The 14,879-nt window shown below is 36.8% G+C and overlaps 1 protein-coding gene across 6 annotated transcripts in view; it reads left to right on the top strand.

Moving 5' to 3' along the window:
- Window positions 1-14,034, top strand: part of LOC107733365 (apoptosis-inducing factor 1, mitochondrial-like) — a 17,868-nt gene extending 3,834 nt beyond the window's left edge. The window contains exons 2-20 of one of the 6 annotated variants that reach the window (XM_016544969.1): window positions 1,205-1,335; window positions 1,744-1,843; window positions 1,979-2,005; window positions 6,927-6,980; window positions 7,074-7,304; window positions 7,416-7,481; window positions 8,055-8,209; window positions 9,867-9,997; window positions 10,111-10,201; window positions 10,378-10,462; window positions 10,556-10,632; window positions 11,486-11,594; window positions 11,745-11,852; window positions 12,101-12,189; window positions 12,305-12,445; window positions 12,682-12,824; window positions 12,910-13,034; window positions 13,163-13,353; window positions 13,448-14,034. In XM_016544969.1, the coding sequence (XP_016400455.1) occupies window positions 1,205-1,335; window positions 1,744-1,843; window positions 1,979-2,005; window positions 6,927-6,980; window positions 7,074-7,304; window positions 7,416-7,481; window positions 8,055-8,209; window positions 9,867-9,997; window positions 10,111-10,201; window positions 10,378-10,462; window positions 10,556-10,632; window positions 11,486-11,594; window positions 11,745-11,852; window positions 12,101-12,189; window positions 12,305-12,445; window positions 12,682-12,824; window positions 12,910-13,034; window positions 13,163-13,353; window positions 13,448-13,519 (2,126 nt within the window). In that variant the 3' untranslated portion in view covers window positions 13,520-14,034. The remainder of the gene's footprint in view (window positions 1-1,204; window positions 1,336-1,743; window positions 1,844-1,978; window positions 2,006-6,926; window positions 6,981-7,073; window positions 7,305-7,415; window positions 7,482-8,054; window positions 8,210-9,866; window positions 9,998-10,110; window positions 10,202-10,377; window positions 10,463-10,555; window positions 10,633-11,485; window positions 11,595-11,744; window positions 11,853-12,100; window positions 12,190-12,304; window positions 12,446-12,681; window positions 12,825-12,909; window positions 13,035-13,162; window positions 13,354-13,447) is intronic. The other 5 variants (XM_016544970.1, XM_016544971.1, XM_016544972.1 and 2 more) reach the window with 5 other exon arrangements.
- The last annotated feature ends 845 nt before the right edge of the window (window positions 14,035-14,879 follow it).

Here is a 14,879-nt window from a genome sequence, read left to right on the forward strand (position 1 = left end):
GGTTAAACACGGGCAAGAATAAAAAAAAAAAGTAATGCAATTTATAAACTGCCTCGATTGTGCAAGTGACAATTCCTGTGTCAACTGTGCAGCGTGCAGCTCGCTTATAGATAGATGCAATGTGGTGATTTGAAGCAATTTGCGTATTTTGAGAGAGAAAGAGAGAGCGTGCGCACGAGTGGTGATTCACTCACGCTGTTTGTGAAATTACAAACCTCACCTTCAGTACCTCACCTTCAGCATTATAATTATTTCACCCGCGCCGGACAGAGACTGAGACTGTGCCTCTGCATGTCGTGCCAGACCTTCTCACGGCAGCATCATCAGCTTGAGATCGGTTTTTGGAGATCGGCCTTTTTAGAGACCACCGATCAAACATCCCAACGTGATTATCGGCCGATAGTGATCGGTAGCCGATCAATCGGAGCACCCCTAAGCTTAACAATAGTTTCTATACCAAAAAATCTTGTCAGGCATGTTTAGAACAAGAATCATTCGATTCTCTATTTAATACTCTATTTGATACTCTATTTAAGAATCACAGTGCAGCCCCAAATTACTAATTGATTGTAATTTTAAATCTTTACCAATCTTTGCCAGTGTCTTTTCCTTCGAATCACTAGGGTTTATCCACTTGTCAGCAAGATGTTTTTAATCGTTTAAAATATAATATTTAGTATGATCACTTATTCATTTATATATTTAAATAAATACAGGTTAGAATAAGTATGTTGTTTCAGTTTGTAATTTAAAATATTTGTTACGCTAAAAAATAATGGAACATTGTTTTACCCATATTTTGACATTTTATTTTCACAACAGTTATTTGAAACATTAAAGTAGACACTTTACCCGGATGCTGCATTTAATATGCTGTGTATATTAAATCATTTTATAAATATATATCGTTTTTAACAGCAAGATGTTTTTAATCGTTTAAAATATAATATTTAGTATGATCACATTCATTTATATATTTAAATAAATACAGGTTAGAATAAGTATGTTGTTTCAGTTTGTAATTTAAAATATTTGTTACGCTAAAAAATAATGGAACATTGTTTTACCCATATTTTGACATTTTATTTTCACAACAGTTATTTGAAACATTAAAGTAGACACTTTACCCGGATGCTGCATTTAATATGCTGTGTATATTAAATCATTTTATAAATATATATCGTTTTTATGATTGACTTCTCAGCGCTGAGACATGGGAGAAGGCTGGAGATGGTTCAGAAAGCCCAGATGTCATCAGGGTCAGCAGGAGGGGGTGGCGAAAACACACTTTATTATGTCCTGATTGGAGCAACATGTCTGGGGGCAGGAGTTTATGTAAGCACCCCTTTATGATTGGCTTATTCATCAGTATATTTCTTTAGGTAATTGCTTCAAGTTTTACCGATATTAAAATTGTTACTGCTCGTGTGTGTTGTGGTTAGTTTGTGAATTATGTTGATGTTTATTTACATGAGCATACTCAAAAAAAGTGTCTGTCAAATGTACAAGATATACTAATATACAACATATACATACCATTGCTGTGCTATGCTCTGTCAGGTTGTTAACAACTGTAGGTTGTTAAAAATGATGTTAGATGTGTGCCATACATATAACTAGTATTAACATGTAGCAGACTTTATCACACATGAATTTGATATGAATCTCATTTGGTGAAGCAGGTTAATAAGCTGATTCTTAGATTTGCAGAGTTTAAAGTGATTGTTGTTTATTGGTTTTAAGGCGTACCGCACCGTCTCAGGGGACAAGGAAAGATATAATGAGCGTATGATCGAAATTGCCAGTAGACCAAAACAAGAGCCACAAGCAGCTGAGGCTGTAGGTAAGTAAATACACTAAACACATGATCACACACCAAATAATAAATCACTGGTCTCGTGTAATTAGCAGTTATCAAGTTGTTTCAATTCATATATATACAGTTTAATTCAGTGGCATGTTGTCTTTTGTGTTTCAGCTGAAGTTGTGACAGAATCAATAGAAGGTGAGTAGTTATTCTACACGCTGATGAACGTTTTTTTTTCTATCTGTCTATCTATATATGCACATCATTCACAGCCTTACACACAGAGCACTGCACTCCCTGTGCATTTGTTGCTGAATTCAATGCAAAACTTAAAGGGTTAATTGACCCAAAAATGAAAATTAGCCCATAAATTACTCACCCTCAAGTCATCCTAGGTGTATATGACTTTCTTCTTTCAGACGAATCCAGTCGGAGTTATATTAAAAATGGTCTTTGATCTTTCAAGCTGTTTCATGGCACTCAGCGGGTGTTGCATGCATCAGTCCAAAGGCAGTTAAATAAAATGCGCCCATCCATAAAAAAAAGTCTCACACGGCTCCAGGAGGGTGAACAAAGGCCTTCTGTAGCGAATCGATGCGTTTTTGTAAGAAAAATATCCATATTCAAAAATAATAATAATAGTAATAATCAGCTTGCGCTCACTGTTGTACACTGGAAGCAGTTCCGGGAGCATGACGTATGAGGTCAGTGCTGCGCATGCGCCAGTGAGTCTCATGAAAACCAACGTTTGTTAACAGGAGCAAAGGAAGCAAAGTTTCCTTACTTTAGCAAAGGAAAACCATTCTCCTCTTGGCTTATATCGAAATCCTCTGACATTCTTCTTTACAAATCCTCGTTTTGTACTTCTAATTAGTGACCGTTGTTTTGTTTTGATCTCTCCCCTGCGCTTCCGCGTGTGTCACTTCTGAGCGGCGCATGCGCAGCACTGACCTCATACGTCATTCGCCCGCAACTGCTTCCGTTTACAACAGTGAGCGCAAGCAACATTAAAGTGATTATTACGTTTTGAATATGGATATTTTTCTTACAAAAACGCATCGATTCGCTACAGAAGGCCTTTGTTCACCCCCCGGAGCCGTGTGAGACACTTTAAAAAAAATTTTTTTATGGATGGGCGCATTTTAATTAAGTGCTTTTGGACTGATGCATGCAACACCCGCTGAGTGCCATGAAACAGCTTGAAAGATCAAAGACCATTTTTAATATAACTCCGACTGGATTCGTCTGAAAGAAGAAAGTCATATACACCTAGGATGACTTGAGGGTGAGTAATTTATGGGCTAATTTTCATTTTTGGGTCAACTAACCCTTTAAGCCTTATCTTAAATTTGCTAGTTATCTGACGACAGTGTCATTTTAATTTTTTTTAAATTTCTGAATTGATTGGGAATTAAAGACTTGATATAAGTAATGCAGTGCTGTTGTGCTCTGAGGTTGTATGGCTGTGGTTGGTATTTGTCTATGTCACTGGTGCACATATGGGTGTTTACATGCACAGAATGTCCTATTCATGCAGGATGAAACAACACTCTCAGTAGGGAATGTTTCTTGGAATTCTTAACTCTGCTTAGTCTGAAAAAGGGATTAACAACCTGAACATATTAAATAGTATATTACATTGTATTATGTACAATGATCAAGTCAGCTCCTGTTTGCAAGTTTAGTATCTTAACTTTGGTATGAGCATAGCATAGTATTGCTTAACATAAACCAGATTATTTAGTAAAATTAGTGTTAAATACAATCTGAATTAGGTCATATCAAGCTTTTTATAAATTGTGTTTTATGTTTTATAAATTTTGTTAATGCTAAAATCATTTCTAATTTAATTATTCAGATTTGACCTACTCTTAGAAATAAACAGGCAGTTTCTGTGGTGGTTCAGAATAAGTTTTAGTTGGTATTAAATCGTTTTTTTTAATGACTTGTTTTTTAGTTTTATTTCTCATGATATGAAGCATTTTTATTTTGCATGTGATTTGACAACACTTTTAAAGAAATTTTTAACAGTCAAGTCTGAATTCATTTTAGAGTTTTTATCTAAAGCAAACTTTAACAGCCTTCTATAGGTTTTTAAATGGTTCCTTTTTGTACCATTTCAGCTTATTATTCGCCATGAAAATAGCCAAGGAAGCTGACATGGCATTAAAACACCAAACAACCAAACCTGCATTTGATTAACTAAGAAATAAATGCATGCAGCTTCATTATTACTTGGTAATTTACTAACTATAAACAAGTTATCTTTTTTTAAGGGCTGAAAAAATATCCATTGCATTAGTTCAATTCATTCAAAAACCTGATGCATTGTGCAGGCATCAAGAGTGGTATGAGCTCTTAGTTTATTAATATGATCTTTATTCATAACAGCTTACTGCCATTTGTCTTCTCTAAGTGGATGTACACAGTGATGATAAACTTAATTTTTTTTGCCTCTAGAACTCTACTAAAATTGTTTTAGCATGCTAGTTCAGTAGATGAGCATGCAACACTGGACTAGTAATTAGGGAAATGTTTAGGATCAATAAATGCATACCCTCTTGTTATAAACAAATCTATGGTTCTTGTGATGAGTTGTGCATGTAAATGCATATACACTATTGTTCAAGTAAGATTTTTTTTTAAAGAAATGAATACTTTTATTCAACAAGGATGCATTAAACTGATCAAAAGTGACAGTAAAGTATTTTACATTGTTACAGAAATTCTATTTCAAATAAATGCTGTTCTTTTAAACTTTCTGAACAAAATATATCATGTTTCACCAAAAATAAGCGGCATAACTTTTTTCAGCATTGATAATAAGAAATGTTTCTTGAGCACAAAATCAGCATATTAGAATTATTTCTCAGGGATCATTTGACACTAAAGACTGGAGTAATGGCTGCTGAAATAAATTAAATACATTTTCAATAATTAAGTAAAATAAATTACATTTTCAAAATATATTAAAACAGTCGTTTTAAATTGTAGTAATATTTCACAGTAACAAATAAATGCCGCCTTGGTGAGCATAAGAGACGTCTTTCAAAAACATGAAAAAAATCTTACAAACTGCAACATTTTGAATGATAGTGTAGATGTGCCTCTACTAATATACAATATACAACAGCAGGAGTTCCAGATTTGGATTTCAAAGTTAGAATGATATGATGTTTTTTTTTTTATTATCCAGAATGTATGTTTTGTCATAGATCAACCATCAGCTTCTAATGAAACCGAAGAGAAAGTCAAACATGTTCAGTTAGTGCCCCGTGGGCTATACATGGTCACAATTTCCTGTTTAATTCCTCTATACAGTATAGGCTGTAATAGAAAACTGGTAAAATGTACATGAACTGTCACATTAAGTTGTGCATGCTTCTTGGGACACTGCGCAGCACACTGCATGTGACTGTCTATTTAATGTTCCTATTAATTGTCTTTTGCATTGTTTTAATGTTGTCTGTTACTCTCCTAACAGTTCTACATTATATGCACTTTTCTCTAAATAACTTTAAAAAGCATCTGCCAGGAATTATAAATAGCCCTTTTCACACAGTGATTCCATTAAATTGGCGTTAAATGAAAATAAAAAAATGCACTGTTCACACAGGCAACGACAGTCTGTCTTTTTTCCAGAAAAACACCATTCACACACAGGTTTTAAAGAGTAAACCTCTTACACCACAGTATTCTGAGCTCGTACATGCTCATACCGTTAATCTTCATTCTGCGTTCACACACAGCAGCATTCTGGCAATTTACTGGTAATGTTACAACTTCTTGCCGGAACGAATTTGCCAGTATTTTTGAAAAAGTCCTATTCACACATGATCTCTTTACGGCAATTTACCAGTAATTTTCCACTAAAGTCTGTATGTGTGAAAGGGGCTAATGTAAACTGTCAGCCATCTTTAGAATTGTCACTGAGACCTTCCACTTCTACTCATATATGGTGAACTTTCTCCACTGTCAGGCGTTTGACTGTGGGCATTTGTTTCTGTGTGACTGCTTTGTGGGTAACTCCATTGACATTCCTCACCCAATCACCTGACTATCCATTTGTTTTTATTCTAAATTTCACTTACTATGCCTTTTCAAGTTAAGAGGGTAATATGGTACAAAATGTATCAGAGATTTCTTTCAGCCATTGGGCCAAAAATGGTTGGATTGAGGTGATGTTCTATGAAGTTCTTTCATTGATGGACATGCCTGATGCTTGTCTTGTCTTCTTCGTCATGTCTTTCATTTGTCAGTTGTGTATTTTGCATCATACTTTGTCTGTCACCAACCGAACATTTCTACCACAAGAACACCACTATTTTCTTTCCTCCTTTTTCCGTTCGTCCCACTAACTCTGTTGTTTCGAAAAAAAGCTGTTTTGCCTTGTTCATTTTCTTGCTTTAACTTCTTCATTGATGTTAAAGTGTTTGGAAAGGTTTTTAGATGGCTAGACTATCCATTTGTCTGGATTATCTGTCCTGTCCTCCGCTTGCACAGTGAAGCTGATGTTTTGGAGAAACTCTTATCAGGACTTGTTCTGGAAAAATGTTCTGCTAATGCCCAAGTTTCTGTTGTACCTTTTGATTGGCACTGACACATGGACCCAGCCTCAGATTCAACTAGCAGCTACGAGTGTTAACAGAAAAGCGCCAAAGAGGAGCTTTCAGTTTTTTGGAGTTAGATTCTTGGAAGGAGATTAGTGTAAATGTGGAGTAGTCTTAAGAGAAAACTCCAGGGAATTATCCATCATGATAGTCTCTGATGTGCAGACACTATTTCAGAAGATATGATGCTCTTCATGATAACATGGTAATCCTCAACAAAACATGAAGATCCTGTCATAGAAGATTTTGCAACTAATGCAGGAAGTGGAAGAAAACACCTTCACATTTACCCATAACTTAACCTTTCCTCATGGTTTTTATTCTTTTCTGTCCTACAAATTCATTCCTGGTCCTGGATCCTTTATTTTTCCTTTTTTCACTGGATGAACCTACCCCAAATGAACCACTCATACAACCCATCAAAGCATGAAATGTTCGATCTAGAGCAGTGAAAAAATGCTAAGGGTGTTTTTCATTAAGTCAGTTATCTATTCATAATCCTGCTTTAGATGCTGCACCTCTGGAATCCATCCCCGAACCATCTTCAGAGCCAGTTAAGTGTGGTAAGAGCCGAAGAATATAGAGCGGAGGATTGATCTGGTGCTTCTTCTGTTTCAGTCAAACCTTCTTGTGTTTTGCTCATTCTGTGGCTTTAGAGCCTGTTGCTGAAGAACCTCTGGTAACAGAAGCTGATGTGGAGTCCACTGAAACGGAACCTGTTGCAGAAGCTCCCGTAACTGAACCCATTGTAGAAGCTTCTATTCCGGAACCCACAGTGGAAAGCCCAATAAGAGAGCCTGTCGTTGAAGCCTCTGTAACAGAACCTGTTGCAGAAGCTCCAGCAGTTGCCCAGAGCGAAGAGCCCTTAGCTCCTGTAGTTGAGAGTGGTAAGCTTGACACATCTGCATGGAAGTCCTTTTTTTTTTTTTTTTTACAGAGGAAAATATTTTTGGAAACTGAGGTTAACGTCTTTACTCTCTTCTTGCATTGGGATTAAAAAACAGAGCCTACACCTGTAATCATCGCTGAGCATGTTCCGGAGGCTTTGTCTGGTTCTGAGAGTGGTAAGAGTCCAGTTTTGACTGGATGGGAATCAGTTTAAACATGTTACCGATAAAGATACTGATAATTGCTTCATTCACATATACGGACACCTATTTCAAAACTTTCCATTACTACACTTTTGATTTTTATGGCTACATATGCTCTTTTTTTTTAGTTGATTTATGAATTATGAATTATGCCTTGGCCTGTCTTAGATTTTTTTTTTTCATTTGTTTTTCTTGTCTGTATAAACCACATTGTCCTCTCTTCTTTTCAAGGCCTTATATTTTACCCCACTCAAGTATTTCATTCCTTTGAATGGTTGTTTTGTGTGACTGTTGTAATGCTAATGCTAATGTTACAAGGTCACACTTATGACCAATTTGCAGCCACGTTTCCAGATTACTTGAAGTACAGCTTGCACTAATATGACTATAAAATGCTAATCTCTCCCCTCATCTAGCGCTGTGTTCCTGAGATCACTCACATATTCTTGTACAGATAATGTTATGTGCATTCACTAATTCAGTGTTCAGGTCAAGTTACTCAAAAACGCTTGTTTGTTTGTACTAGTCATCTCTTTATTTAACCAGCTGCAGATTCTAAAGCAGCTCCTGCTGCTGAGCCCGTTGAACCCACTGCTGCTCCCTCAGATGTCCCTGAACATGCTCCCTATCTGCTGATTGGTGGAGGCACGGCTTCGTTCGCTGCAGCTAGGTCCATCCGAGCACGTGACCCTGGTGCCAGGGTGAGTCTGTCAGTTTGGTGGCAGTTTTTATCTCAGTGTTCCTATCAATGTTGCATAAAGTTTTTTTTAATGCATAATAATAATAACCCTAGAATGTGATCAAACAGTTTAAAATAGCTGGACTAAGATATATAAAAATGATGACTGCAGAAATATGTTAATTCAGTACTTGCCTTAGCCCACCGGTCACAATTGTGACCGACCATAAAACACAATTTTTCACACACTTTTCCAAAAAATTAAAAAAAAATAATTATTATTTCAAAGGGTTACTAAATGACACATCATTTGGATATTTTCATGTCTGGGAAAAATGTGGGATTAAATGGGTTACGTAGCAGGGGGATATTTGTAGCAATAGCCAACAATACATTATATGGGTCAAAATTATAGATTTTTCTTTTATGCCAAAAATCATTAGGATATTAAGTAAAGATCATGTTCCATGAAGATATTTTGTAAATTTCCTACCCGTAAATATATCAAAACTTAATTTTTGATTAGTAATATTCATTGCTAAGCACTTCATTTGGACAACTTTTCAATATTTCAATATTTGGCAGTTTTCTCAATATTTAGATTTTTTTGCACCCTCAGATTCCAGATTTTCAAATAGTTGTATCTCGGCCAAATATTGTCCTATCCTAACAACGATGATGTTTAAGTCTCAATTTCGAAAAATTGACCCTTATGTGCTGTGGTCCAGGGTCACGAATGTTTCATATCAGTCGATTTCGATAATTATGACAATAACTTTCAAATCTTTATTTCTTTCAAATTGAAAGGCAGATTTTTGCTCCTAAGTGAAAGTTGTAGAAACCAGACGGTTGATTGTGCTTTTGAACTACTCTTTATGGTCAGAACATGACAAACGTTTTTGCATTCTTTACACTTCTAGTCATTTTTCCTTAACAAAATAAATGCTAAATGCTAACTTCTTAGTTTCTGCATGTTCGAATGAGTGGTGTTATTTCAAATCTTGAAACGGGTTTGTGTTGCTGGACTTTGATGACGTGTATCTATAATATTACTTTTTTTTTGTCTCTTAGAAATGCACTTTTGACAGTAGCTTGAGCTGACAGTAGTAGCTTGAGTTAGGATGCAGATGTAAATTGATGTTCATTATCAAAAACAGTAACATCTGTAAAAATGGTTACAACCTAATTTTTATATGTAGAAATTTATTTAGTCTGACTGTTTGAGTTTTATTCTAATTAACCATTGGTCTTCCATAGTAGCATACATTTAGATTGTGATAGCCACAGTTAAAACCACACATGGAGTGCCTCAATACCATGGTACAAATGTAACTATATGGTTTCTAGGTATTTGTATGAAAAACAATAGTCTAAATACATTTAAATGCACAAACGCTATAGTTTAATCACAAAAAATACTGTAATTATATTCCATTACTCTTTTAATATATTTAATACGTCTACATTAATAATATAATAAAATTCTATATGAATTTCCCACATTTCTGCCTCAATACTGTGGTGCAGTTAGTGTTACTACAGTAAATCCATGGTAAATGATGGAGATTTGTAGATTGAAAAGTCCTCTGATTGTATCGTTGCGCAGTGTTTGTTACTTCTGGCTTTAAACTAGCTTAAATCAAAAAGTGTATTTTTGTTTGTGTATGTTTGTTACACAGGTGTTGATTGTAACAGAGGAGTCTGACCTGCCCTACATGAGACCTCCTCTCTCTAAAGAACTCTGGTTCTCCGATGACCCCAAGGCCATCGAAACACTGCGCTTCAAACAATGGAATGGCAAAGAGAGGAGGTGTGTGTCAGAATTTTCCAGACCACATAAGACCAGACCACGCTAATGTGCTGGCTTTTTTTTTCAGACCATTGCAAATGTTTGTGACATTTATTTATTTATGCTTGTTTTAGCATTTACTTCCAGCCTCCCTCGTTCTACGTCAGTCCCGCAGATCTTGCTAAAGTGGAGAATGGGGGTGTGGCTGTGCTCACAGGCCGTAAGGTGGGAAACTCTGACATCAGCATCTCATGTTACTGTGCTCTTAATTACATCCACATGAACAAGTCTAAAAATGCTGAGGTCACACGAGAGGAGAAAATGTTTTATGGATGCATAAGTGTGTGTAGATGAGTTGTCCTCATTGTACCCCCGTGTGTGTGTTTGTACTCGTGGTGTAGGTGGTACACATGGATGTCAGAGGAAATAAAGTCAAACTGAGTGATGGTGCAGAGATCTCATATGAAAAGTGCCTGATTGCCACAGGTAAAATGCATGTACAATATACACATAAACACGCACAGAGGTGTAAAATCTATTGCTGACTGTCCTATAAATATATATGTGTGTGTGTATTAGGTGGGGTGCCTAGGAACTTGCAAGTGATTGACAGAGCAGGAGAGGAGGTGATGAAGAGGACAACCCTCTTCAGAAAAGTATGTCTTACTGCACATTTTTGGGTTTTTGGACAAGCAGAATTAAACCAGTGTCCAAATGAGATCCTCCATTAGTATGTTAAAGTCAACATGAAATAAAAATTAGGAAAATACATCATTTAGACAATTAAAACTTTCCTTATCAGATGATGGATAAAGTCCTTAATGTTTTTTTTTTCTTGCTGAATATCCTGTGATTTAAACTCTTCACCGTTTGCACGTCAAATGGGTTGTGAACGTGGTTTTATGTTGACAGAATCCAGTTATACCTCAATCTACAGTGTCGGCATAGTTAGAAATTCAAGCCAGAATGTGATGTTTAATAAGAAGAGCTCTTTTACTAAGCACAGATCATCGCGTGAGATGCCAAATGCATAAATGTAAATGTGAAAAAATACCACTGGAGCATATAGCACACCACTATGAATTACTAGAGTATTTTTTTTCTTTTTTTAACCGAAGGACTATAAAACATTAAGCAGAGTGTACAAATTTTACAACCATAAGTGTTGTGGTATATATTAGATATTAGCATTCTGAAATATGGCCACAAATTCTATATCTTGTTCCTACAGTCCTAGAATAGTGGAAATTGGAAATGGAAAGTCATGTAGTAAACAAAGTTCTAATTCTCATGTGTAAAATATTTTATTCACTTAAAATTGCTCTTTGATGCAGTCTCTCTTTAAAAAATTTTTTTTTTTTTAATATCTTCTTGTAAATCCTTAAAAAAAATGTAGTGACTGGAAAAATAATGAAAATGTGTTGGTCAAAAGGTACTGTTGGACAGAACCCTGTCTATCTATCTATATATATATATATATATATAACCTTCATATGTTCTTTTTGGTAGATTGAAGATTTTAGATCTCTAGAGAAGATCTCCAGAGAGGTTAAGTCCATTACCATCATTGGTGGAGGTTTTCTCGGTAGCGAGCTAGCATGTGCCTTGGGTCGCAGATGTGAGTCCAAACACTCAGCCATCATTCATGTATATGTGTGTGAGAGAGTGTTTTGAGGTTCTCATGTTGTAAAGTTTTTTTTATTTTATTTTATGAAAATGCTACTGACTACTCCCTCTCTCCTTTACCTTCCCCTTGCTCTCTCTGTAGCCACTGACATTGGTTTAGAGGTGATCCAGATGTTCCCAGAGAAGGGCAATATGGGAAAAGTACTGCCTGAATACTTGAGTAACTGGACCACTGAAAAAGTCAGAAAAGGTGAGAGAACGAATAAAGGACATTTGCTTAAGCAGCCCAACATTGGCTCAACAAATACTGTGTGTTTTGAGGTTGGGGGAGTAGGATGACCTGTTTCAATGTTTGAGAAACCTGTCTGAAACCTATTGTGTTTTTTCCTAGTTCAGTTTATCACAGGAATTGCTTCCTTTAGCTGTGAATGTCCAGATCTAATGTAGGCATTCTGAAAAGTTTAAGCTAACCACAGCTAACCTTTTGACCATTCATAGAGGGTGTGAGCGTAATCACAGATGCTCTAGTGAAAAATGTGACCTACAAAAATGACAAATTGGAGATCAAACTGAAGGATGGACGACTGGTGAGTCTGCTTTTCCATCAGCCAGTCATAACCTGGCCTGATCAGCTGTATGCTAATTACATTGTAATATAGTTATATTTTTGTAATTTCTTTTATTATTATGTTGTTGTTTTAGTTTAAGACAGACCACATTGTGGCAGCAGTAGGTTTGGAGCCTAGTATGGAACTTGCCAAATCTGCCGGGCTGGAGGTGGACTCTGATTTCGGAGGGTACCGGGTTAATGCTGAGCTTCAGGCTCGCTCCAACATCTGGGTGGTACGTAAGGCTGAGGGCTTCTCCAGCAAAAACAAAATAAAGAAAGAAAGGAGGTCTTTTAAAGGGGTCATATGATGCGATTTCAAGTTTTCCTTTCCTGATATTGTTGGTATTCAGGAGACCGTACCAAGCCAGAAGATCCTAAAGAATGGCTGGTTCAGTTTTCATAGGAACTGTACTGGTTCTGATTGCATCATAAATTTCAAAAGTAAGGTTCTTCAACGTTTGTGTTCTAGGCAGGAGATGCTGCATGTTTCTATGACATCAACCTGGGCCGTCGGCGTGTAGAACATCACGATCACGCGGTGGTCAGCGGCAGGCTTGCTGGAGAGAACATGACCGGAGCCATCAAACCTTATTGGCATCAGTCAATGTTCTGGTAATCAACAAATCTTCAACAAATGCACATTTTAATGTGTTTTTAATTGCATTATTCAGCACTCACAATGTGCCCTTGCCTTCAGGAGCGATCTAGGTCCAGATGTAGGATATGAAGCCATCGGTATAGTGGACAGCAGTCTGCCCACCGTGGGAGTGTTTGCTAAAGCCACAGCCAAGGACACACCAAAAGCTGCAACCGAACAGTCAGGTACACAAACATTTGCTAACATGTAGATCGCAACTACTATGGATTTGTGAATTGCCACTTCCAAGGTACCATCAATAGCAGAGTGCAAACAAAAATACACACTAAAACAACATTTTCTCTGCTTGCAGGCACCGGAATCCGTTCAGAGAGTGAGACCGAGGCAGTTGCCGGGGCATTAAAGGCAGAAACAACGGCCACTCCACCTCCTATCCAGCAGGAGGAGGATTATGGGAAAGGAGTGATATTCTACCTGAGGGACCAAGTGGTGGTCGGTATTGTACTGTGGAACGTCTTCAACAGAATGCCCATCGCAAGGAAGGTGAGCAGAAATATCACTCCCTTTCTTTATCCGTCTTTTTTCAGTGTTTCTCTGAGAAAGATTTTAATTTGTTGTTTTGTCTGTTTATTTGTAGATAATCAAAGATGGAGAACAACATGCCGATCTCAATGAGGTGGCCAAGCTTTTCAACATCCATGAAGACTGAACAATCATTTCTCTTTCTACTCTATCAAGGGCACTCAGTCCAAATCTATGTGGAGTGAACTTGGGAAAGACACACACACATACACACTGAACAAACACATACAGGCTTACACCAGCCTGTCCTCTGCCATTTTGACCTCGAAGTCTCTGAGATCAGGAAATGCCATGCTGACTCCAGGCTGCAAGATGGCGCTGTGCCCATGGATTGTTTAAAACTGTACCACTCAATTTTCTACTGAGGGAAATCTATACCTGTTGTTTGTATTGAAAATTTGTGCTGTGTGTTGGGTTTTTTCTGTCGAGGTCAGTAAATGTTTATCTCACTACTTAAATGTAAACACCTCAAAATCAGACAGGATATCCACTTCCGTTGAATGCTGCAATAAAGTTGCATTTCAAATAAAACAAAGCCAGATGAAAGACATTCCTCTGACACCTGTTCGCACAGTGTTTTCTGCCTGCATGATCAAAGCAGCTGGTACAAATGAAGACTAAATAAAAGTAAATTATTTTTAATTTGTCTCAATTTTGGTGTTTGTTAAAACATTTGCCAACACAATAATGTACAGTGATTATCTGGCCAATCCAGAGGTCAGAGGAATTTACTGTACCAACCCTTTGCCAAGTGCAAGACACCGAATGCCTGTGTGTCTAATATGGGTGTGACCCTGAGGCTTTTGAAATGCATAGAGAAGATGCAATATGTTAAGGTTCATTAAACCTGTGATTGCCTGCAAACATGTTCCCTAAAGTAGCCTTGACCTGTTTCCTTATGCACCAGTGCTCTGATATACAGGTCAGAGTAATAGCAAATTGCTCATTCTGTCTTTCTGCTGAGTGATAGCCATAGAAAAAATAGCCTTTGATGTTTATTGAAATATTTTAATGTCTCCAAATACTGTTTGTTAATGCTATTTCGATGCATCAGTCACACTTTAATCAGCACTGAGTTGGGTACCATGTACAGATTATGCCTTTATAGGTGTTTGACTTCACTGACAGTTACAATAATTTTTTTTTTAAGCTCTACTTTTTAAAAATTATATATAAACTTTTATGTTCAAAAAAGAGGATCACATTTTTTTTTTTTATTATTATAATTGTTTTAATTTTATTTCATTTTTTAAATATTTGGTAAAAGAACCGGATGATAAGAATCATTAATAGTGCATTGGATCGATCGCGATCGACGGGTTGGCGACCACTGCTCTAAAGCATATGAACAGGGTGGATGTCGCTGACCCGTACATACATAGGCCTACACACAAACACATAAATGTCTGCTTCCCCGCTAGTTACTCTGGAGTCTGCCAGCAATTCTCAGTCGAGATTGACTTGAGTACCTTTAACCTCTGTGGAAA

The sequence above is a fragment of the Sinocyclocheilus rhinocerous genome, unplaced genomic scaffold (genome assembly GCF_001515625.1).
Source record: "Sinocyclocheilus rhinocerous isolate Xijiao unplaced genomic scaffold, SAMN03320098_v1.1 scaffold3750, whole genome shotgun sequence".
Lineage (NCBI taxonomy): Eukaryota > Metazoa > Chordata > Actinopteri > Cypriniformes > Cyprinidae > Sinocyclocheilus > Sinocyclocheilus rhinocerous.